Source organism: Grus americana, chromosome 3 (genome assembly GCF_028858705.1).
Source record: "Grus americana isolate bGruAme1 chromosome 3, bGruAme1.mat, whole genome shotgun sequence".
In the NCBI taxonomy this organism is placed as follows: domain Eukaryota; kingdom Metazoa; phylum Chordata; class Aves; order Gruiformes; family Gruidae; genus Grus; species Grus americana.
Genome location: NC_072854.1, coordinates 44,118,143 through 44,143,796, shown reverse-complemented (window position 1 = coordinate 44,143,796; position 25,654 = coordinate 44,118,143). Strand labels below are relative to the sequence as shown.

The 25,654-nt window shown below is 39.0% G+C and overlaps 1 protein-coding gene across 11 annotated transcripts in view; it reads left to right on the top strand.

The window, feature by feature from the left end:
- The window catches only part of GPR63 (G protein-coupled receptor 63), a 31,039-nt gene extending 12,569 nt beyond the window's left edge, over positions 1–18,470 (top strand). For 2 of the 11 annotated variants that reach the window (XM_054820274.1, XM_054820278.1), the window contains exons 2-5: positions 5,607–5,692; positions 9,116–9,192; positions 9,911–9,979; positions 13,199–18,470. In XM_054820274.1, the coding sequence (XP_054676249.1) occupies positions 13,343–14,602 (1,260 nt within the window). In that variant the 5' untranslated portion in view covers positions 5,607–5,692; positions 9,116–9,192; positions 9,911–9,979; positions 13,199–13,342 and the 3' untranslated portion in view covers positions 14,603–18,470. The other 9 variants (XM_054820282.1, XM_054820284.1, XM_054820280.1 and 6 more) reach the window with 8 other exon arrangements.
- The last annotated feature ends 7,184 nt before the right edge of the window (positions 18,471–25,654 follow it).

The window sequence follows — 25,654 nt, the reverse complement described above, 5'->3', positions numbered from 1 at the left end:
AGCTGCTACCAGTAGCTTGACCATTATGTCTGGAGTAGGAAAGTGGTTTTAATAGAAATAAAGAGAAAATAATCAGAAGATTAGACAAAAATATTTAACTCTAAATCAGTCCCAGAGAAAGGCAGGAAAATTATATTTTTACTGACAGTCATGATAACATCTGTAGTATCGTGATGCAGAATCCTTTAAAATGGTCTGCAGACCTTCCCCGGTAGTTTAAAATCTTTTTTTCTTTTTTCTCCTGTCTTAGAAATACAGGAGAAGCATCACTTCTGATTTTTGTATGTGTTTTTTGATGTCTTGTACTGAATGTTAATTTCAACATTAACAATATTTTAGGGTTTGTAAAGAGAGAGAGGCAAGAGTTTCATTTTCTGATCTCTTATGGTGGATGTCATTACACTTGTTTTCCTATAAATCTTGCCCATACTTTGAGTTGTTACTGACTTGAGTGTGTTTCGGTGTTTTAAAAAATTGATACAAGTCTCTTGGTCTGAATTTTTCAGTGGTTGTTGAGCAGTTGCAATCAAATTAGAAATTACATGTTACATTTATTATTCTATTTAGAGTTATATGGCACGTAAGATAAATTACATACAGTATTTTCTCAGGATCAGTTTAATACTGAAATGGAGACCAAATAAACTGAAGAAATACTGTGATGTTATTTGCGAATTGAGTTAATTGAACATACTTAAACAGCTTTTGGTTAAGTAGGGAAATAAGATCTTGAGCTACCAAAGTGGAAGACAACATGAGTTAATGGGTGACTTCTTCCTGGTAAGGTAATACTTCTCTTTGTAGGTTTGGGTTTGTTTTGCTGTGGGGTTTGGGGTTTTTTTTTGAGGGGGGAGGGGTTGTTGAGCTTTTTTGGCATGGTTTTGTGTTTTTTTTTAAAAAAAACTTCATTATTTTTAAAAAATAGTGTGAAAATTCAATCCATCACTTTCATTACTGAAGGGGCTTTTCCGTGGAAACAAGCCTTTCTTAAATACAAGGTTTGTGAACTGGGAACTGCTGTAACTCTATGTATGTGTATAACTATGTGAGACATTTGATTTGGCCTACTGTTTGTTTAACAGTTCCCAAGTAGCACAACACCACCTGAGTAGTGCAAAATCACTTCAATTGACTGTCAAGTTACTTGTAACAGGGAATTAAAAGGTACTTAAAAAGATTGTTCGTTTGTTTTCTTTGCATTGTTATTTAAAAAAAAACCCAAAACCAGAAAAAAATGAAATAGTGATCTCTTGTATTACATTAAAACAAAACAGTGTGCTTTAAAAAGCACCAGATTGACTCATTTAAATAGTTTTGGCTCGTAAATTTAATAATTTTTTTTTATCTGTTTGTGATGCATGTTCCAAAAGCCCTGCCTGTCATGTCTGTACAGAAATTGTTAGTGCTTGTATTGCATACGATCTGAACATCTGTAATATGTTATCTCACCCTGAGAATTGTCCAAATGGGAACTCTCAATTTAACTATCTTTTTTAATCTCTAGTATGAAGAGATTTCTAACTAAGATTGTTTTCTCAGAAACAAGTGCTATCTTGAAAGTGCTATTCCAGTTGGCCAGTATGAGACAAAAATAATTCTGAAGCTATTAAAACAATTAGATGATATTGATAACTATTAAGAAGTAGTTAGTTTATTTAGTCTCTGTTTCTATGTTATGAAAAATAAGTTACTATTCTAATATATAACTGATTTTCAATTGGCTAATTTAGACTAACAACAAAGTATAAGGTAAATCTCAGGAAAAAAATCAAAGGAACACAAACAACTGTTGGGGTATTTTATTACATTAAGCATTTTATGTTTGTTTTTGGCTAAACAGAGATGCTAATAAGTATTGAAAATAATACACACCTATACACACACCTTGTGCATGTGTGTGTACGTATAAGAAGAAAAATATATAACAGAAATAGATAAATATGCATATAAACTAAATCTATGTTTAGTTCTCAGCTATCTTACCCTTGCAGCCTTTAAGTACTCTCAGAGCAGGATGCTGCAAGCAGCAGCATTTCTGTTGCTGAAATACAGTCCCTTCATTTAAGTTGGTACCAGCACCTCTTCTCTGTGAACCAGGTGCCAAGAAGTAAGATCCGTAACATCTGTATTACAACAGCAAGAGTCTTGGGCAGCAGCAGAATTTGGCTGTAGCATGAGCTGAATCCCTGTGGGAAAAGCAGAATCAGGACTGATTGCTTTGCTCTGGGAAGTAAACCAAATCCCAGGAACCTATTGTGGGCAGCACTCTGCGTGAAAAGAGTACAAATTTGGTCACTCTAGTCACTTTTCCATTGGCATCCCTGTATCTTTGTATAAAAAGATTAATTTTTGTTAAAATCAATTTTGTTTCAAAAAAATATGTTTTTGTGGGAGAGGGAGCTTAATAAATTTCATCAATATAGAATGCTGTTGATGATGGGATTACTGTTCTTATAAATTTTGTAAGCCCTTGCATTTTGGTGGAAGATAGTGTGCAAACGGCTGTTGTCAAAACTACTGACGAGTAAGAAAATCCATTTTCCCTTGTTTTAACAGAAAGCAGTGCAATAGTGTATGTCAGATGTACTGGGGCACTACAGAGGAGGTAAGAGTGATGTAATACAAGGAGCCTTTATATCTTTATGGTATATGAAGGTAAAACATCTTCACAGAACTTAGTCTTCCATTCAGAGAACATACTGGAGAAGTTGCTCTAGTTGAAAAGCCAAAATAGCCTTAGGACAGCTCTGTTAAAGCTTTCTGACTTGAAGCAGGCCTTTTTACTTGCCTATTATCTTCTGATAGACTGACTTTTTGGTGACGAAAGGGAGCTTTCAGTATTTCAGTTCATTTTTTGCCCGTGATTTGACTTAATATCCCAAGAAAATGTTAAGAAAACTTGCTAAAAAATTGCCGTGGACTAGGTGCAATTAGATGTAGACAGCTGTCGGTAAATACTTATTAAGAAAAGTTACGACTCATTTGAAAAGCGATGGTTTACTGAAAACATGTCATAATATTTTTGAGACCACCTCTAGCCTGTTGCTAAGTCTTTAATGTAATCTGAATGCTTGTGGGAAACATTTTAAGTTTAATGGTGTTTAAGATTTCTGTGGTTTTAGTTCTGCTATTTCAGTTCTTTGGAAATGACTGTTCCTGGTTTGAAGAATTGAAGTAGACCTAATAAGATGCGAATTCCTCTAAGATCATCCGTAATCGCAAGTTTTGCACCGTTCTTGCTTATGGCACAGCACTGTCTTGAACGTAAATACCTCTTAATATATAGAAGCCAAATCTAGATCTTATGCCTTGATGTGTGTAGCCGAATGTGAAACTTTTAAATTTGCTTGCCCAGATCTGGTTTAGACCAGATCAGTGCTTCTGCTTCAGGACTGCGGAGCTGGGTTCAGGAATGAGTGAGTGAATGAGGAAGAGGTCAGGGCTACCCTTTCAGTAGCAGTGCCAGCTCTAAATGCTGCAATCATCAAGGTTGTAATTCCACAAGTAGAGCTCTTTTCGGGTACAGGAATCCTTGCATTCAAATTTCATTGAAGGACCATGAAGGGTTACAGAGCTTTTCCCCTCTGTTCTTACAAAAAAGCCTGACTAATCATTTATAATGGGGGCAAAGAGGAATGTCATTTGGAAACAGTAGTAACCCCTGATTGCTGACAGAAAAGTATCCAAAGCAATCTTACCCAGTTAAGAGCAAGCTCTGCAAGGTACTCAAATTTAGTAGAATTTTCCAGATTTACTTTGAAAAACTGCTTTTATTTTTTCCCTGTTTGGAGGCTTGAAGTGGAAGAACTTTCTAGTTTATGGTGATGTTTTGGATGCTTTTCTAAATTTGTTTTAAAGACACTTTTAATGATAGTTGACAATACTTTCTATAAACACGTAAGTAGAGAGAAGAAATGGTTCTTATGTCAGAGAATGTGCTTGTCTGGTGGGAAGATCTGACAGGTTGTTGTCACTGTATTTAATCTGTCCAAGTTCCTGGCAGTCTTCTGCCTGCTTGCAAACCTGTTTGCTTCTTTGATGCTTTAGAAAGTCTAAGAGGGAAGATTTACATTGCTGAAGAGGGAACAAACCACATGGTTGAAGTCTATAATAATCTTGTGGCTACATTTTATCTCTTTTATACATAACTAAATCTGACACTTGTATTTTTCCTTCCCACCTTGTTCTGTGGAATAAATGTAAAGATAAAATTTTTGTGCTTATGGAAAACAATTTGTATTAATAGATTATCAGAAAAATCTTTCAGACACTGACTTCCATTGTGGCTAGATAATGGGTTTGCTCTGCAGAAGGCAGATTTCTCAGCAGGTGCCAGTCTGGCAAATCAGGCCTTACGTTTTGGGTGTTTGAAGTCTATGTTAAGTTGGTTGCAGGTACAGAAACTCAGCACTTGAATGGTTGGAGGAACCAGAATATTATGAGTGGTCTTAAAGTACGGTTTGTTCTTACTGCTTCCCTTGTAGGAAGTCATCCAGTCATCATTGGCTGGTTTGTACACATTGCTGCTGTGTACAGCATTTATTTAGAAACTCCTTCCTGAAGGATCCTGGACATACTTTGCTCCACTGTGGAGGTGACTTAAGATGTTCCAAAAGCTGCTTCTGGCAGAAATGAAAAGTTGTGTAGCCTTTTAAAAACCAGCATGTGAAAGTGTCTGTGTTTTCACATCTTTGTTCTTTTGATTTTTATATATAAACAGTATTTGTATATAAATCGGGTCACTGGGGTTTTTCACTGTGACATAAACTCAGCTTTCAAGGCTCACTGAAATTTCCTGGCTTCCTTCTGAGAGTATATGGAAAAGCTACATTGAAAATTTATGTTCTCAGTTAACAACAGGTATGCCATGATGAAATACACAGCTTTTTAGCTGTGTTAGGCCCAGTTTACAGAAATCATTTTAACTGCTTGAGGCATAATAGCATTGTGCTGATGATTGATTGGTACAAGAGCATGTAAAGGAAGTGCTGAGATCTTGCATTGAAATTTTCATGATTTGTTCTTCCTCTCTAGACCTGTTTCTTGCCCTTTGTTTTTCCAATACTACTACACTAATATCTTTGCTGTTTGGGGAAAATTTATTCAGCTTCTTCATGATGTTCAGTAGCACCCTGTGGATTTAAATGACATTTTTTCTGAGAGGCTTTGGAGGTCTTGAGATCGGGATCCTGATGTTTAAGGCTAAGCCTGTATTTTAATAGATCCAATAAGACTTACGGCAGCTAACTGCTGGGTGCTTGTCTACAAATTAAATAAATGCAACTGAATGAGATCTAAACCAATATGCTAATCCAATCCTGGCAAATGTTAGTACTAAATGGTGAGGTTCTTATGCTCCACAGGTGAGATAGCTCAGGATCTCTTTGGCTTGATAAAGCTTAGATGCTTTAGTCCTGCCTAAGGTCTATACCTTCTGCAAGAAAGGGGCATTTGATCTGCCTATTGTCAGGACACACAGCATATTCTACCTCTTCCAATAAAAATAAAGATTTATTACAGGAAAATTTTTTGCAATTCTGATCTTGTCCTGCCTTGTGTGTAAATGTCACCAACTTCCCCCACCCCCTTTTTTTTTTTTTTGACAGGTTATTTGGAAAGAAAATAGTTTGCTGAACAGAACAGCACAAGATGACTTATGATTCTTGCTCTTCATTGAAGCCTGTCTGGATTGGTATGCTTTTTTTTTTTTAAATTTTTTTTTTATTTGTCAAACTGACACGTGGTGATTGCATGTATAATCCAAAGGTCCACTTAAAATTTAGGAAGCTTCCAACTTGTTAGTAGAAACTATGAATTAAGAGTATGTTTTCAGTAATATTTTCAGTATTTACTGTTCTAGGTACTACAGTATTCAGTTAGCTCTTCAACATGACTATGGTTAATATGAACATTCAACTAGTAGGAAAGTTAGAAGTCAAGGGAATATTGTGACAGCACTAGAAATGAACCTTGAACTGTATAAGTTCTTTCACATGATCTACAAATTGAGAACATGATTTTTCCCAAGAGCTAAGAAAATACAATTATTCTTTACATTTTGCATATTTGTGGTTTAGAATAGTAACACAGATTCCCATGGCTGACGTTTCTTGACAGTTAATGGCTCTCTGAATTAAGGACAGAAAGAAATACCCTCAAGAGGGCAATTAGTTGTACTTAATGACCCAAAGCAGAGGTGACTGTTTCCCACAATACTTTCTTATTAAAATTGCCACAGTAGTGTTTATAGAGTAGAAAAAAAGGAAAACTTCCTAAATTAAACTAATGCCTCTTGTGAGTAGTTTTATGGGTCATCTGCTCATGCAGTGTAGTTGATTAGTTTCAATTTAGGATATGTAAATAAGTATTAAAACTGAAAACTGCTAGTTCCTTTTAGGAGGAACAGTTAGGTAAGAACATTGTCCCTGCTGACTTGTGCTCTGACTCATTCTTTGCACTGGCTTTAGCAGAAAGGATTCCATTGCAATATGTTCCTGCCTCTGCTTAATGGCATAGGAAACAATGCACGATTTGTATTGAGAGGGGACTGTCCTGGCCTTCTTTATACAATAATGGGGTAACAGAGAGCACACACTTGAGTATTTTCTATCAATACAAATTTTTTTGAAAACAAAATAAGCCCATGGCCTTCATGTTTGTTGTTGACTATCCTTTTTCCTCTAAGAATATTTTGCTTTTTAAATGTTTTTTTATGTTACAAAAATTGTTTTTACCAAAGTTTACCTTCAAAATAAAACTATTGATAGTAGCTGTAAAGCATGCAGAAGCTTCCCATTTGTGACCACTTGAAACATACCCAAGAAACAGGATCACTGTACCAGGCATTGCTAGCTTCAGGTTTCTGAAGAAGAATGATTTCTGTGGGCTAGATGAAATCTTGGTGCTGGGCAGTACTGAAAATATGGTTATTTTTAGCAGATAAATTTAATAAATCATTGAACATTTTGGCAGCTGTTGATAGTGTCTTCTGATCAGCGTTAAACATAACTGTTATTATGGTACTGTTATGTTCTCTGTTTTGTCTATGTTGGAGTTACTGGTTTTGACTGATGTTGGCTTTGCATATAAGATACGATCTTTTATTTCTGGTTGAGCATGCTATCCAAATTTTGAACGGAAACCTTTTAGCTTCAAAAGCTGTTAAAAGCAGACACCATAGTTCTAACAATAATTATATTTGATGAATGAAATTTGTGTGGTATTTAGCTTTAAGTGTGTACTTCATTGAAATAATTGTGTCTATTATGTTCCATAAAAAGAAGGTTGCATATGAGTGAGAACCTTGCTCAAGAGAAAATGTGCACACCCAGTAATTTTCAGCACTGAAATGGAAAAAAGTGATTGTATGAAGCTTTTTTGCATCTGAAAAGAATCAGTGAGAGTATATGTTCCAAAAGTGAGAATGCTGTGACAAAAAGGTATCTGTCTCTTGTATGAGTACTTTGACCATCAATAAGCTTACGTATTTAAACTGTCAAAGCATGGTTGTCTTTTACAAGCTACATGATTACTATTCAGCACTGACTCTGGCTTTGAAATTACAGGATCTGTCTTTCTCAAAGAGCGAGGACTGAAATGAAATTGCTGTAAAGTTATCTTATTGGTCCCTTTCAGCTTAAATTTCTATCCTTACATAACTTTTGGGAAGTTGGAAGGGTAGGAGGAGAGATGGAGGCACATATTTAATAATCATGTAGGTGCTTCTGGTAGAAGCCCTTTAAGTAACCAAAAAAAAAAAAAAGAAAAAGGGAAAAAAATTATATATAGACTGCTACAGAAGGCATCCTCTTGAATTTTTTGGCTGAAATGCCAATCGAAGGATGATAGCCAAGAAAGAGCGTAACTAACTTGCCTGCAGGTTAGATAAGTATAACTCCAAAACACATTTGAGAATGCAGTTTCAGTATGTGGTGTATTGAGAGATTTCATATCTTGGAATGATAAACAGAGTATAGAGAAGGGTGCTGCCTGGAAACCATCAGGAAGCAATGAGCACAGGAGTAACACTCAAAAGTCTCTTTCTACCTGGGATCCAAAGCCTGCAGTCCTCTTACAAAGTTAGGTGTCATCTTTGCTACAGCTGATCACTGCTCACTTTCATCGTTCTTGAAAGAAGATATGGCTGATGATTTATGTAACAGCCAAATGGCTAATGCTTGCTTCTCACTTTAAGCACTTGGCTAGGTCCAGGCAACAGCTTGCACGAGGTCATTCTCCTCCTCTTCTTGTAACACTGTACAGAAAAGCATACAAGCTTCACACTGAGGGGAGAAGGCACAAAGTAGGAGGTAGCTGTTTGCTTATAGAGAGCTGGGATGGTGAGAGAGCATACAGGAGAAGATTATTTTTCTTAGTTGCTTTTTCTGGCTTTGTTAGGAATAGGCTATAGACGCCTGTGAGGGTGATTCACCTCTTCCTGACATGGACATCTGTATAAAGATTACGTGAAATATGTCCTAAATTGCCTTCTAAATCCACAGAAGCTCTATGGCATCCACAGCACCCTGTGGCAAGTATTTTCACAATTAATTGTGAAATAATAATCTCCAGTTCTGGACTCCTCAGTTCAAGAGAGACATGACTGGAGCATCTCTTCTGTGAGGAAGGGCTGAAAGCAGGAACTGTTCAGACTGGAGCAGAGAAGGCTCAGGGGGCATCTTATCAATATATATAAATGCCTGTAGGGAAGGTGCAGAGGACGGAGCCAGGCTCTTTTCAGTGGCTCCCAGTGACAGGACCAGAGGCAATGGTCACAAACCAAAACACAGGATGTTCCCCCTGAACATCAGGAAACACTTTTTCACTGTGAGCATGACCGAGCACTGGCACAGGTTGCCCAGGGAGGTTGTGGAGTCTCCATCCTTGGACATACTCAGAAGCCATCTAGACATGGTCCTGGGCAACTGGCTTAGGTGGCCTTGCTTGAGCAGGGAGGTTGGACCTGGTGATCTCCAGAGGTCCTTTCCAACCTCAACCATTTTAGGATTTTGTGATTCCTTTGGCTTTTCCGATTCTTATATTCTGAGAGACAGCAATTATTTGCTTACTCTGTGCCACTAATAATTCTGTAGACCTCTATGATACCTTTTTTCAGTCACTTTCGAATGGAGATCAGGTGGAACAGCACTGAACATAGTACTGAAGAGGTGCCATGGATGCGTGTTGTAGCAGGTAGTGTATATATATGTACAGTGTGTGTAGATAGCTCATGCTTTTCTTCTCTGTTGATTCTCTAACAAGTCTGAACACTTGACTGATGTTTTTATAAAGCAGACTATCAAAACTTTAAGATCTGTTTTTCTTCAGGATGATAATTGTGGTTTAGCATCTATTACTATGCAGATAACTTTTTTTTTTATATACATGCATAGCTTTACCTCTACCAATACTGAATTTTATCTGGCAGTCTGTTAGCTTGTCACTAACTGTCATGAGATCCCTCTGTACCTCTTCATAGTTGACCTTTGTTTTTATTACATTGCTCTGAAAACCAGTTCGTGTTCATCATCAGCAAATGTCGTGGTTTTACATTTCCCTCTTTTCCCCTATAGGTTGAAGAACTTGAACCCCAGTATAGACTTTTTTTTTTGTAGGATCATTTTGGCGACCTTTTTTCAGTGCAAAACTAACTGCTCCTTCTTTTGTTTCTTCTTTTAAACGGATACTGTCTGTGAGAGGGTTTCACATTTATTTAATGGCAGATTAGTTTCTTTTAGAGCCTTCGCGGAGAGACCTTGTCAAAAACAATCAGAAATGCAAAAGTTACCTTTGGCTTATTGCTTACAGAGCTCTAAAAGATACTGCCCTGGGGATCTAATTTTCTGTACTCTGTGATTTTTTTAAATCCAGAATTATTTGTTGAATTTATGCTCTGTTGCTGTCCCTGCAGAACACTACAGCTTCCTTCCCTCTTCTGTGTTCTTGGCTTGTGGAGTCATAAACCTTGGTGGAATTTTGGGTGAGATTTTCATGTTCATTGTTAAAATCCTTGCTTATTTATCTTAAAAAGCTGTGTTAACCTTTCTGATGTTGGTTACAAATTTTATTCTAATGAATAGGTGTGTTGGGTTTTGTGGGGCAAGGTTTTGGTAGCGGGAGGGGCTACAGGGGTGGCTTTTGTGAGAAGTTGCTAGAAGCTTCCCCTGTGTCTGATAGAGCCAATGCCAGCCGGCTCCAAGACGGACCCGCCGCTGGCCAAGGCCAAGCCAATCAGTGCCTCTGTGATAACATATTTAAGAAGGAAAACAAAAGAGTTAGAAAAAAGACCTTTTGAAACCGGAGAGAGGAGTGAGAAGATGTAAGAAGCTCTGCAGACACCAAGGTCAGTGAGGAAGGAGGTGGAGGAGGTGCTCCAGGCGCCGGAGCAGAGATCCCCCTGCAGCCCATGGTGAAGACCATGGTGAAGCAGGCTGTCCCCCTGCAGCCCATGGAGGAAGGATGAGGGGGTGTAGCGATTCCACCTGCAGCCCGTGGAGGACCCCATGACAGAGCAGGTGAAGGCACCTGAAGGAGGCTGTGGCCTGTGGGAAGCCCACGCTGGAGCAAGTTCCTGGCCGGACGTGTGGACCTGTGGAGAGGGGAGCCCACGCCAGGGCAGGTTTGCTGGCAGGACTTGTGACCTCGTGGGGGACCCCACGCTGGAGCAGTCTGCTCCTGAAGGTCTGCACCCTGTGGGAGAGACCACGCTGGAGCAGTTCGTGAAGGACTGTAGCTCGTGGGAGAGACTCCATGCTGGAGCAGGGGAACGATGAGAGGAGTCCTCCCCCTGAGGACAAAGAAGCAGCAGAGACAATGTGTGCTGAACTGACCGCAACCCCCATTCCCTGCCCCCCTGTGCCGCTGAGGGGGGAGGAGGTTGAAGCCGGGGGTGAAGTTGAGCCCAGGAAGATGGGAGGGGTGGGGGGAGGTGTTTTAAGACTTGATTGTATTTTCTCATTGCTCTACTCTGTTTTGCTTAGTAATAAATTAGATGAATCTCCTCTCTATGTTCAGTCTGTTTTGCTCGTGACTGTAATTAGTGAGTGATCTCTCCCTGTCCTTATCTCGACCCAAGCCTTTTGTTATACTTCTCCTCCCCATCCCGCTGGGGGAGGGGTGAGTGAGCGGCCGCGTGGCACCCAGCTACTGGCTGGGCCTAAACCACGACAACAGGTTAAAGATGACTAGTAAAGGAAAGGTTTATAAAGACTAAAGAAAGAAGAGTTTCAGCTACTATATATGCTTTAGCCTGTAATTAGCATTGAGTTTTTCTCTAGAATAGTTACTGTAAAATAAATACAAGGGAGGAAATGGACAGAAAAGGAAAATCTAGAATAAAGTTAACAGAATTGGCATTTTTGCAAAACAATCTTTGAAACATAGTAGAAAGTAGAAAATTATGACATTCCCTCCCATTCAAGCAGGAAGACCTCTAGAGAGTGAAATTTGTATGAGTCAAGGAAATTAGGATGTTGATAATAATATCCCTTCATGATACCAGTGAAAATTAAAGGAGACAGGGAGGTTAATCATTTGCCTTTGAAAAAATGCTGAAGGTGGTTTGACCCTGGAAAGCATCTAGCGATACTGAGCTTGCAGATAGGAAGGGAATAGCTTTGCTCTGAAATGAGAGGAGTGGGTCATAGTGCTGATGTTCCTTGGTGAATCCTTGGCAACAGCCTGAGCAGGCTTGCATTCAGATTGCCAGAAGTCCAAACTGGGGACATAGGTTAGACTCTGTTGTCTTACAGTTCATTTCTTTGTTGGTGTAGTATTACCCAGAGAAGAGTAAACTTTTGATCCTCCACGAAGCGCGTGGTCCTTGCGTAAATTCATAAAAGCATTCCTTCCTCCCTTCGCTTCTGCCTGATGTTGACAGTGAACAGAACTTGCTTAAATACTGCAGGCAGGATCTGTGTTACCAAACATAAGCTTTTCGAGTTACTAGCACAAGCTTGTCACCATGTGCACAGATGGAGGAGGTAGATTGCCCTCTGAAGATGCCTATATCCCTCTTTTGACTAAAAATATGAAAACAGCCTGAAGTGACTATTGCTGTCATCCAGAATGAATGAGGTGAATCCCACTTTATGTTTCTGACTATGGTGGTCTGTTTTTTAAAAGGGGATAGAATCCTTCTGGTTTCCAGTTTGATCAGGTGCCACAGTATTCTCGGAGCATTTAATTTAATAGTCCGAAATAGAGGGGAGGAGTTCTGTGAAGAGCCAGCACTGAAAAGTGGAGACAACTCTCAACTCCTTTGCGTTTTATTTGTCCATAAGAACAGTACGTGTAATAATACAATACATGTAATAATGGTACGAGACAATACATGTAAACTATAAAAGGAAATGTTGCATTGTATCAGCATAACAATGAGGGAGGGAGTTCAGCAGAATGTCTAAAAATTATATTTACAGGGAACAGGAGGGTGCACACGGTTAAATTATGTGGGATACCAATATGAATTAACAAAGACAGATCTAGACCAGTGAAAGCAGGAAAGCTTGCTGCAGGGGGAAGAGTTGTAGTGACTGAAGAAGAGTTAGTTTCCTGCACCTTGATATGAGTCAGTCATTAAATGAAACAAATTGAGAAATACTTTAATCCTGTGGACAAGTTATTAAATAATTAGTAGCAGGTTAGGATGTTTTACATGGTTTTCCTGAGGCATATGCCGCTGATGACTGACATAGAACCAAGGATACTGTATTATGTAGGATAGCTCGGATTGGTAAGCACTGAAAAGCCTACCTAACAGGCAGATAGGCGATTCTGATACTATGAAGCTATTTGGAAATGTTATTAAAATTTCCAGCTCTAGGCAATTTCAAAACAGAATCATGAAGTTAGTTTAAAAATTATGAGATTTAAATGAAGATACTGATTTGATTTATTCACTCTTAATCAGTAAAGTTTGTTTTCAAACACAAAAGTTTTTCAGTGCTGGTTATAGTAGGAAAAGGCTTAGTGAGTGAGAGTATTGTACAGTGTCGGCAAAACTACAGGACAGGATCTATAGGAAAAAGACCAAATATTAGGAGGCTCCTGTGACTGATGCTTAAGTAATTGTGTCAACCTAAAGTATAAATGTGTATTAAGGATCTTTTGTCCGTAAGGAAAGCGGAGCAATTGTTTTGTTCCCATTGGTTTCAGCAAGTCTTACTTTGTTTCTTTAAATGCCTTTCCTCTTTTTCAGGTGGAAATGCTGACATGAATTTAAGAACTTTGATGCTTTCAGACATTGAATTTTGATTTGTTAAATAACCCGGAATAAGACACTGCCTGAACAAGATGGAATGCCTTGAAGACCTTTGGTTCTGCTTTCATTTCTCCTGAAGCAATGGTTTTCTCAGCAATGTTGACGTTGGCCCACTCTGGGACCTCAAATGCTACTTTTATTGTTTATGAAAATGCCTATACGAATTTTACCACTCCCCAGTTCTTGCTTCGTAGCGGCACAACACAGCCATTGAGATATAGTTCAGGTGCCGTGCTCGCCACTGAGAGAAGTACTTTTCTGGTAAACACTACAGCTATCCTGCCATCGCAAGAAGTTTTCAGGAGCTTGAGTTTGCCACTCCAGATCATTCTTTCTGCTGCTATGATATTTATCCTGTTGGTTTCTTTCCTTGGAAACTTTGTTGTCTGCCTCATGGTCTACCAGAAGGCAGCTATGCGATCTGCAATTAACATCCTCTTAGCGAGCCTGGCTTTTGCAGACATGCTGCTGGCAGTGCTGAACATGCCTTTTGCTCTAATAACAATCATTACCACTCAGTGGATTTTTGGGGATATATTCTGCAGAGTCTCTGCCATGTTCTTCTGGCTTTTTGTCATAGAGGGGGTAGCCATTCTTCTTATTATTAGTATTGACCGATTTCTTATCATAGTTCAGAGACAAGATAAACTGAATCCTTACCGTGCAAAGATTCTTATTGTGATTTCCTGGGCAGCATCCTTTGTTGTTGCTTTTCCATTATCGGTAGGGAATCCTAATCTGCAGATACCCTCAAGAGCACCTCAGTGTGTTTTTGGCTACTCTACAAGCCCAGGTTACCGAGCCTACGTGATAGTTATCTTGCTAATTTCATTTTTTATTCCATTCCTGGTAATGCTGTATTCTTTTATGGGCATACTCAACACCGTCCGCCACAATGCAGTTCGTATCCATAGCCACCCTGATAGCATATGCCTCAGCCAGGCCAGCAAACTTGGTCTCATGAGCTTACAGAGACCTTTTCAGATGAATATTGATATGAGCTTTAAAACTCGTGCCTTCACAACCATCTTGATTTTGTTCCTTGTCTTCATAGTCTGTTGGGCGCCCTTCACCACTTACAGCCTTATTGCCACATTCAACAGCCACTTCTACTACAAGCACAACTTTTTTGAGATAAGCACTTGGCTCCTTTGGCTCTGCTACCTCAAGTCTGCACTGAACCCACTGATATACTACTGGAGGATAAAGAAGTTTCACGATGCATGCTTGGACTTGATGCCCAAATACTTCAAGTTTTTACCACAGCTACCTGGCCATACAAGGCGGCGCATTCGACCTAGTGCCATCTATGTGTGTGGGGAGCATCGGTCGGTAGTGTGAAGCTGCGGTTGTTTGACAATGATTGTTATTTTCTGGGATTATTTGTTTTTAGGCTTTAGGTTGAATTTCGTTTAATATGGCTTCTTCAGTGTGGCCATATCTTATAACTTGATGAAATTTTCCAGTACTCTGTGCAATTTTGGGAGGAAAGATGGAGGGCAAGCAATTGATTATAGTTGGGTTTACTACCAGAATACAATGTAAACAAAATAACTAATGTTACCTCTAGGATTCCATGGAAATCCATTCTTTTAAATGAAAATTACACTTGTAACATTTTGTCAGGTTTATGCTTACTAGGCCTGCAATTGAATCTAATTGTAGGGACTTTTTATGCTGCTAAGATACAGTATGTTTAGTTGGTGTAATTTTTCTGAAAAATGTTGCTGCTGTCTGCCAATATATTAGAGCCAAAAAGTCTCATTAGATTACTTCTATTTAATTTAAACAATATTTCAGAAGTTTTCATGGTGACACTAGAAAACTTTTTTCTTTTTTTTTTAAATATTTCCATTAATATTTTTGTGCACTTTACAAAATTTACTATAGAATTTGTTCATTGGAATATTTTGTTCTGTATTGAAGGGGTATTATTATTATTAATGGTTGGTGAATTTCAATGAAAGACCCATGTAAGCTCTAGGAGGGCAATTTATGTTGGTATAGCTGCACAGACAGTCATAGATTTGCTGTTTTTCTAACAATTGGTCAAAAGTAACATTAACTGCTCAGCTATTGAGAGGGAGTTGGAAGGAGAAAATGGAGGAATGAAAGGGAAAGAAAGCAATGAAAATAACATGTCTTGAGGTTTAGGCTAACACAAGATTTAGAAAAATAGAGTTCATGTGAAAATTGTCACGGGGGAAAGTATGATTGTAGTTGTTACTTTAGGTTGTTAGAAGCTATCCAAACCTGATGGTGTGTCTGAAAACCTATCTGAAATTGCAGCACGGGGCCTACGATTTACACTGTGTTGGTATCATGCTATTTCTGCCTGGAGCTCGTGTAAGGCTAGGAGTGCTCTGTACTGCTGAAATAATGCTGTCAGGTGTTCATTGGGGTAGAATTAGGAATAGTAGGGTAAACCAGCAAACAAACAGCACATGAACCATAGTTGAGGCTAGAACTTAGTCTGCATAGTAATGACTGGGGGAAAAATCCTCAACTTGTTTGTTTTGCAGTATAAGTATTAGACAGAAACCATAAACTGATAATAACAAATGACAGTTGGCCAGCAGAATTGCTAGGGATGCAGGTTAAATTTCCCTTTTCCCTCCGATACTACTTTACATTGATTTTTTTTGTTGCCCCCTTTCCTCTGTAGTGCCTGCTGCCTCAAGGGTTTACTCTGCTGTTCTCATCTTTTAGGCATCAAGTTGCTCTCCCTGAAATGCCAAACCACCTTTCTGATTAATGTCAGGCTGTCTCAGTGCCTACCTGGAAAGCAGAAAGGCAAAGGTTATTCTTGATGATAGCAATCCAGACTCAGATATTTTTTTTTTAATCAGCTAAATAAATATTTTATGTGAGGTAAGTAAAATTAAGACTTAGGTCTGGGCTTTGAAGTTGGATCCCCAGTTGCTCTGAGGCTGGGGAAGAATGCCCTCAGAATTTGTGCATCCTTGCAGTGGGCTTTTTGGGGCTGTGACTGAGTACAGGAGGATTAATGTATAACAAGTTTATCAACCAGGGCTAGGGTTTGGGCTTCTCTTGCTTCCATCTGTCTTTCTGTACCTCAAAGCATGGGGACCTCTCCATTGTTCTTGTACCTGAGGAGCAAATAATAGCAATTTTACCTTTTTCTACATAAATATTGAACTGAGTGTATGAAGGAAATGCCCTGTACTTTGTGGATGTCCAGGGACTGCTTGCTTCCTGGGGCCAGCTAAACATTTACATCCCAGAGGTTATTTAGGTCTTCAGTGAAGAACTAATTTAACGGTTATCTCTCTTCCTCTCATCAACAGCTATTGGTAAAAGTGTTGGCAATATTTAAATTTTAGGAGTATAAAAGGAACAATTTTGAGCTTAATAATTTCATTAAAAAAAAAAAAAAATCTGCTAGCTGAGGGCTGTGGATTACAGGTAAAGGCACCCAGGCAGTGGCGATGTTATTGATGTCTGTGCATTCAATTCCTTGTCAACTTCACTGATGATGGTATGGATTTTTCTGATCAAAATGACAGTCAGTAAAGGACTTCTGCTGTAAAACAGAGTGTTTTAGGGTGTCTTTGCAGTATAGCTTTTATTTCTCAATTACATTTACATTGATAGCGGAAGTTCATGCTCTGGTTAGCATGGATTTTCTGTTTGGGAGCTGTCATGCCTGTTTATCTCTGCAAGCAGCAAAATTGTGCTTGGAGCTAATGTAATAGAATGAGAGCATACACTGTCTAAGATGGCAGGAACCAGTATTTTTGCTGTCTTCCAGAACTATAATATAAAAGGTTTGAATGAATGTCATAAAACATAGTAATTCAAGAAGGAAAGATGATGAGTAATACAGGAAATTTAGTGAAATCACTTTCTTGAAGGGGGAGGGGGAAAACATTTTGGGGGGGGATTTCATAATCTCCAGCAAGTACTGGCTGTGAAGTAGAAATTGCAAACATCAAATAAAGTTAATTTGTCTTGGTAATTTAGTGTTTGTTTACACTGACCGTAACAGGGTTTCCACTCAGAGCTGTGTCCGCTGATACTTGTGGAAGAGAAACCCAAATTGTGTGCCCCAAACTAAGAGTTGAATTATGTGGTGATACAGTATTCAGACTTACCAGGTTTTAGAGGTGATCAGAGCATACAGTGAACAAAAGGGTGTTCAGAAAAGAAACAAGGTGGCACAGAAGTATCCCCGGGGGTAATTACGTGTTTACAGAACCATTTGGCCTATTGTGTCTAATATACTGTCTTTAGAGCAGTGCCTTGATAATTACAGGTGAAGTCCTAGGACCAAGTTGAAGACTGCTAAAGTGCTCAGTCTTGCTGTCTGTGATCCTGCCAAAGTCAGCATAACCTTCCTAACATTTGTAATGCTAAAACACATACCCTTGGCAGGATTTGGGCTACTGAGGCATTTTAGTGGGCTTGACCTTGACCAGGACAAAGGATTTTAAAAACTGAAATTGATCCTTCTTCGTTCTACTGGGGAACTATAATCTTCTTCCTCTCCACAGAAATGATACTTGTTACTAAGCTGTATTCCCTCGTGTTACACTTTCAGAAATCTTTGGTATGGAGGATTGAAATGAATGTATTTTGAATTATGTTGCAGTTTAATTCATTCTGTCAAAGCATGCTGCTTACACAAGTCTCATTTGTACAAATCTATTGCTGAAATGATTCTTTTGTGCTCAAAGTTGTGTATTTTTGACATTTCTTGTTACTTATGTAAAAATATTTATGTATATAGAGAAGAAAATTGTTTTGCCTCTTATTGCTTTCTGTTACTATTTTTTTTAAACTTGTATGCTTAATGCTTCCATATTTCCTTTTATTTGGGCATATGCATAAACAACTGCCAGATTTCAGTGGCAACCATTTGAGATTTTTAGTTCTCAAATTATTCAACAATGCCCTCCTTGAAAGAGATTTTGATTTATTTTATGTGAAAAATAAAAATTCAGAGCACAAGTTTGTTGCAGTTGGAATGGTGAGGAATTTCTTAAGTCCAGTTTTCCTGGAGCCACTACTTTGCCATTATGAACTGGTTTGATCTTTTTTTGAGGAATAGTAATTTTCTGATGTGGAGAAACCTTGCATTACTGTTTTAAAACAAGCTGTTAAGTCGAATGGCATTATCTTTTCTGTACATATTACACCTGTGAAAATACCGGAGAAACAAAACAAAAAAAAAAAAGGAAAAAATAAACATGAACATTCTCAAAAAATGTGGCAAAAGTCTATAGAATTGCTCTATCTTTGTGCATTCACAGGTTTCTTGGATTTATGGATGCCCACCATCGTAGGTTCAAACACTTCATTGTATTGGTATATTAAATAACAAAGATTGTTTGCCTGATGGTTTTGTTTAAGCCAAAATGCTTCTTGTGTAAAGAATTTACAGAACGCTCTCTTCTGAGACACTGGGGTAGAAATGTGGCAATATATCAAAAAAAACCCCCAAACTATGCAGCAAAAGAGAAAGCCTAAAAAGACAATACCTTCCTAAAAATACTGTCTGAACTGGGTGTACTACCTTTTTAGCCAGGACTGAGTAATTAAGATCATCTTATTGTGTGAGAAATAAAGCAGGCAGTGGTACTGTGTGGCATGATTCATTTCGACACAAGACAGTGACCTTTATGATTCAAGTGCTGCATGTTTGTGATGGATTACTTCCCATATTAGTAGAATGAAAAATGTTCAGCATCTTGGCTTTTTGGGGGAATTTTTTCAATTTGCTAATGATTTAGCAGAAGTTGTGCTGGAGTAATTTCTCTAAATGATAAAGAGTCAAGGCATGTCCCTATAGAATGCCTGAGAGGGGCTGGGTAGGGCCTTGCTCAGCTGCCCACATGCCTAATTTTAAGACTCCTTCCTCATACCTCTTGCAACAACCACTTGGTCGTCGCTTCTCTCCTGGTCCCCTCCAGCTTCCCGAGGTAGCACCTTCTGTGCTGCTGTTTTGCAGCAGGTGCGGTGGTGGCAGGAGACATCGGTGTTGATGGAAAAAGGAGGTGGAGGTGCCTGCAGAAGTCGTCGAGCCGGCAGGCACCTAGTGCCATTCCCTCCCGTCCTGAGTACAGTTTGGACCATCTGTGACAGGCTGAGGGTGAGTTTTACCACTTCTGGTTATAAGATTAGAGCTGTCAGAGATGAACTGTTACAGGAGCACATATATTTGCATCTAGTCCTAGTGCAGGATTCTGGTTTTATCCCCAGTAGTGTTACAGATTTTATTCTACCCCTCTCACCAACTGAGCTACAGCAGTCTATAGCCAGTTTGTGGCCAAATAAGAATCCTTTAGCTGACTTGTGTCTCTGTGAGTGCCCTGGGCACAGGATCTGCTCGTGAGCATCCTCCAGAACAAAAGTTCCTACAGCTTGCTCTCAAAGAAAAAAGGCATTCATGAAGTTATCACGATTCCTCTCATCTGTGACAGGGGGAAAAGAACCGTTAAGTCGGTGACTGCACTGTGTGGTGGAGGAAAATGTGAGTTGTAATGGGTGCCCCTTAAAGAACTGATGTTTGTTTTTAAACTGGAGTTATGGATACTTTGTGCACAGAATACTGGGTTGTGGTGGTCTACTTTATTGTGTGACAGTGAATGCAACTTGATATCAAATCACTAACGGTACTGCAGATAGGTGACATAGTATTCATAAATATCAGAGTAGAACTTGTTCCTGTTTTATTTTATTATCCTGTCTAGATAACCAGATTTGCTGGTGTGGGGGTGCAGAACATAGCAATAATGAGACATACTCCTTGTTTAATCTGTGCTCTGCCTTTATATAGAGTACTGCAATTCACGCCTCTGTGCTTGACCTGAAGTAAAATTAAGCCTGTTCACCAACGAGAGAAGGAATTCCACTAACACTCCCCTGTCTGTTGAAAGAGGAGGTCTAGTCAAATGAATGACAATAATTCCCCCAAGAGTGAATTAATATGATCTCCAAAGGGGATGTAATCACTGCTGTGATAAATTTAACAGTGTCTCCTTGTGATTTACCAGGCCTAGGCTCTGTGTCAAAGACAGAGGGGAGAGTTTGGTGGCTGAGAGCAGTTCCTGAACAGCTGGGAATGGCAAGAGGGAGCCAAGTTTACAGGAAAATCTCAGTGCTAGTTTAAGTTTAAGCCTGGTTGTTCTTTGGTATGTCAGTGCTGTATTTTTCTGGGAAAAAAAACAACAAAACAACAACCCAAACAAAAAAAACCCCAACCAAACCAAAACCAAGTAATCCCTTTCAAAGGAAGGGAGATGAAGTGGCATCTCTTACATTATTTCTTGCTCCTTTATTAACAGTTGGGTTAATAACTGTGAGAAGAATAATTCTGAATTCGCTTCCCTGGACTTGGATTTCCTTCTCTTCCTCACTGGAGATTAGAAGCCACCCTCTATCAGCCTGTATAGCGTGCTGTGTTCTGGAGGAGGTGGGAGATGCTGTCAGTCCGCCTCGTGTGGACTCTTGCGTACTGCCTAACTTAATACTCCTTGGGCCCGAGGGAAAGAGTGAGTGCACTCAATCAGGTGGGAGGCTGTGCTCCAGCCACCATTTGACACAAGGTGGTGTGAATTTTCACAGGTAGCTTTTTGGGACAGCAGCAGTGGAAACCAGTTGCTCTACCATCACTGCTGCATGCGGTAACTACCCAAACCCTGCTGTCTCTTCTGCTAAATTATGCTGTTCAAAGTGTAATGGCTTTTACAGAGGCAGTGAGAGTGCTCTTTCTGTTCTTACCTCAGGTAAGATTAAAGCATTGAGGAGAGATAGAAGCTGTGGTTTCAAATCCTCTGGGATCCTGAGAGGAACTGAAGTCATATCTCCTTCCTAAATACATTCACCATTGAATTATTAGGTTAAGGGAGTGGTCTACCAAGACTTTTGGCTTAGTTTATGGGGGATTTTGCAGCCCTAGCTGTTGGTTGGGCTCTGAAAATGCCTATGGATGGACTTTCTCATGTGACGTAGGTAATGTAAAGCCTATTTTGTAAATTCTAGTCTGAGATGGGCATTGCACTATTCACTGCCGTCAGTGAGCAGCAGCACTTCCGGACATTCACAGAAGCAGATGTATATTATGGGATACATTTGTGGTCTTTTAGCTAGCTATAGCATAGACGGCTCCACTGATTACCCAAGGCTCCTTTGCAGTCAGTGGAGATGAGTGGATGTTTTCAGGTATGAAACTACCTGCCAAAAGGAGTGAGAGAAACAGCCCGGAAAAGCTGATGTCTCCACTGATTTAAGAAGGAAACCTGGAATGTTGAGAGATACATGTTCTCAGCTGGTCATATTAATCTCACCCCAAACCATTTAAGGAATTTTAATGTGGGAAATTTGGGCACCTGTGAACGTTTGGGTCAAATGCAGATGAACAGGGCCTTAAGGCTCTACCTTTTGACTTTCTAAAGTCTCTGAATCTACCTGTAATCTTTTTTTCTGATTTCTGGTGATAACTGCAATGGAAAAATGATTGCACATTTTAGAACTTGATTCACTTTCTCCAGTGCTCCTTTGTAGACAAGAGGCACGGCATACCTGCTCTTTTAACCACGATGTGGATTTTCTCCTGCAAAAGTGAATTGGACTCAGTTTGGTCCAATTTTTCTGAAGGAATTAGACCACTTTGCTTCTGTGTGAGAGCTTCTACTCAGGCATTCAGTGTTGTTCAACTAGAATGCATTACGTTTGTACCTTGAAGTACTTGTTTTTTTATTTCTTCTGTTCAGGCATAGACAAGTCTTTATACTCCCAAAATTACTCTGCCTTCTAGCATGATTTTTTTAAGTACTGGTAATTATTCCACTTCTGTTATTTCAAATTTAGAGATCTGGAAGGCATCATTCCATAGACTGAGCTGCTCTCCTATCTATTTTGTTAGACTAGATAGAGGGAGCAACATGAGATTTATAAGACTAAATGGAAAGTAAAAAAGAAGCCTATGGACTCACTTGAGGGTGGCTGACTTTGCAGCCTACTAATTCGGGCAAGTCGTAAATCTCAAAGACGGTCCTAACTGCCTAGCTGATTGCAGTTTTTGTTCAGTCATTACCCGATGTGAAATGCATCAGCAATCCTGTAAACAGAGGTGGGAGCTGAGGCTTCAAGTGTCCTGGTCTCCAGGCACCAGAATCTCACTCATTCCTGTGCACTCTTCTTCTGGCCCCACAAAGCTTTTGCTGCTTCTTGCACTGTGCTGTGCCTACCTGGTAAGAGACTGCAGCTCCTCTGGTGCCTCTCTGGTCCTTAACCCCTCTCTCCTTACCATGCAACAATAGTTAATTTAACCAAAGCAAGTCTCTAAGGAAAAAGAAAAATTCAAAAAGCATTTTATATTTGAGATTTATATTTTTCTTAGGTGCTTTTGTTAGGACAATAATTAATTTATGTGACTTATATTACACAGGAGGCCAGATTATAGGACCACAGTAATTCCTTCTGGCTTTATTCTGTATGAGAGGCTGATTCTGCTTACATAAAACTTCACTTTATTAATGCCATTGTCAAGGTGAGCCTGGGTATTGGTAGAAAGAATCTCGAACATAATTTAAGGGGTACAAAGAAATGGTCCTTTCAAGAGCATTACTAACCTTTGTAATTCATCTTAGGTCAACATTGGTGTTACTTGATTCTGGAAGGCTGGCTTTTCTAATCAACCTTCTCAGAGGAATTAATTATCTGAAAACCTGTGACTAATGAAAGATGTTTTGTTCTTTTGAAGTTCAAGCTAATTTCCATGAAGGTTACTATTACTAAGCAACAGATTTTGCGGAGTGTCTCTTAAGGGGCTGAAACTACAGTACGTACAAAAGTAAAGCAAAACATAGTGAAAAAAATGATGAAATATTATCCCTAGACAGAGAGGCCACAAATACTACCATGTACAGGGCCTGTTTTGGAGTCTCCTTCCTTGAAAGCTGCTGTTTGACCAATGGGGAAACTCCTGTGGGAGCAAAAGATCAGCATAAACCATATCACTGTCTACTGTGAATATAAAGCAAGATTTGGCCTCTGCTCCTATGTAGAGGTACACCACAGCATGACCAAGGGGGGGGGAAATCCCAAATATAATTCAGCATGCTCAATTCTTCTGAGAAAAGTAATCAGCTGTAATATATGTTAGCCATATTAAAAGAATGGTTATTCTAGTTGTGAGGACAGAGTGAAATAATATACAGGAGTGCTTTCTTAAGTCACAAAAGATGATGTCATCTCATCTTTTCTTGTATGCAGCTTTGTGTCAGAGTAGAAATACATATTTGCAGCTTGCTTAAGTAAAAAACCACACCTGGATATTCAGGTTTTTGTGGGTAGAGATTTCACTCTGTCCTGTTACTTTGGCTTTATCCACTGGCTTTCCTAAATACAAGGTACATATGATAGAGGATAAAGGAAAAAAAACCAAACACCCAAACACACCAAACTTTCAATAATCTTGTGAATGTTTGAGTAAGTTCCTTTGGTCTTGTCTTTTTTGTGTTCAGTTTGAATAACTGTTTAAGTGATGCAGTGTTGAAGCATAAAATTTGCATGAGATGAATTTCAATATTTGTTCAATAGAGTTTATAAACTTTAATAAAAATATCAGTGTCATAAAACTTAACTCAGTAGTCATGGTATGTGTAGGATATGTACAATCTGGAAATAAGTAAAATGTTCTAAATGTTTGAGTTAAATAATAAATATATCTGGTCATGAATATAATAAATATATCTGGTCATGACTCCCAAAGGTAAGGATAGAATGTCCAAAATCATTGTTAGCATAGAGATCTCCCTACCCCTCCAAATATTTTTAATTTGCTCTGATCATTCCAGTCACAGTTTCTTTTAACATAGTTTTGAGGGGTTTTTTCCCCCCAAATATACATATCTTCTGACACTGCAAAGATGTATTATTAACCAAATTTTTATAAAGTGAGAAATGAGACACGAGAGATTAATTAAGAAAAAAAAAAGTAAACAGAATCTCTAGTCAGATGCTTCCCTGGAGGTACTGAGGGTTGGCAGGTGTCTACACTTCCAAGCTACCTGAGGTCTGTTCTTTGGGCATGCCCAGCAGCAGCTGTGTCCTCATCTTGCTGGCCTTAGGCATGCCAAAGCCCTGTCAGTGTCCGGGCATTTAATGCAATTCTTTTGCCTGCAGAGCTAATACAGTAAGCTCATGCCCACCCTTTTCCTCAAGAACCCAGGACTTTAATAAAACACATGTACTCATTAAAGAAGGACTTGATTCAGGTCTCTCCTCTTCTAGAGAAAGCCTCTATAGCCATTGCACCTGGTAGGAATAACTGGTTTTGGACTAATGAGTATCTTAGTGCTCTGTAGTATCTTAGCACTGTCCAGTACTGCCTCAGGAATGCTCTGCAGCTTGTAGTTGGGAGGTTGTTCTGGGAGATAGCGCTTCATGGTGGCATCATCATTCTCACGTGACAGGGTATCTCGATACTCAGATAAATCATTTGAAAATAGAATTGGACTGACCTGGAATTGCAGATAAGGATTATGTTCAACTTCAGGTCTGTACTCAGCTCAGACCTTTTCCAGCGCATACAATATCTTGAACATAAGTCTTGTATGATGGATTTTTTTTTTTCGGGTGACTGATTCTGAATGTTAAACCTTACACAATTTAAAGGGATCCAACTTTTAGTGAGGCCAAAGACCCATTTTTTTAGAATCAGTTTCCCCATGACTTCTCGGCCAGGGTAAATGAAGTGATAGTGGGGGGAAAAATTGCCTGGGAATCTGAACCCCTCATATGTCTCCCATCTAGAGCTGTGTAGGAGCTTTGCAGCTCAGTTTAAATATCGCCTCTCTATCTGCTGGATCTGCTTGCGTTAGATGTATCAAGTGACTGGATGGATTTTAAAAATGAATGTACTGTTAGAAATAAGTTCTTTAATGATATCCTCATTTTATGTTGCAAGCTCTAAATTATTTAAGCAGGGGTTTGGAATAAAGTTTCAGGAAATCTGATTAATTGATTACAGAAAGTATTGCTTTCAGTCCTGCAGCAATTTTACGGTGTTGCCATAGGTCAATTTCAGATCTGGATTGATGCTTTTATGTTGGATATTTGAGTCATAAACCTTCAGAAAATTACCATTTTTTTAAAAATTTTTATATTAGCATTACTTTAAAATTTTGTGTTAGATTGACATAGAGCAGTTATTGTTTGTACTGGCTTCAGTATGTTTCATTACATCCCAAATTGTAGGGAACAAAGATAAGTTGAACAAAGGGACATATGTGGTTATTGTGGGAGAAGGTGTATAAATATATATCATCTGTAAACTGGAAAACCAGGATCCCTTAGTTCTGCTACTGGTGGGGTAATCCATATTATTCTCAAGAATAATCTGTCATGGAAAATTTCAGGTTATGT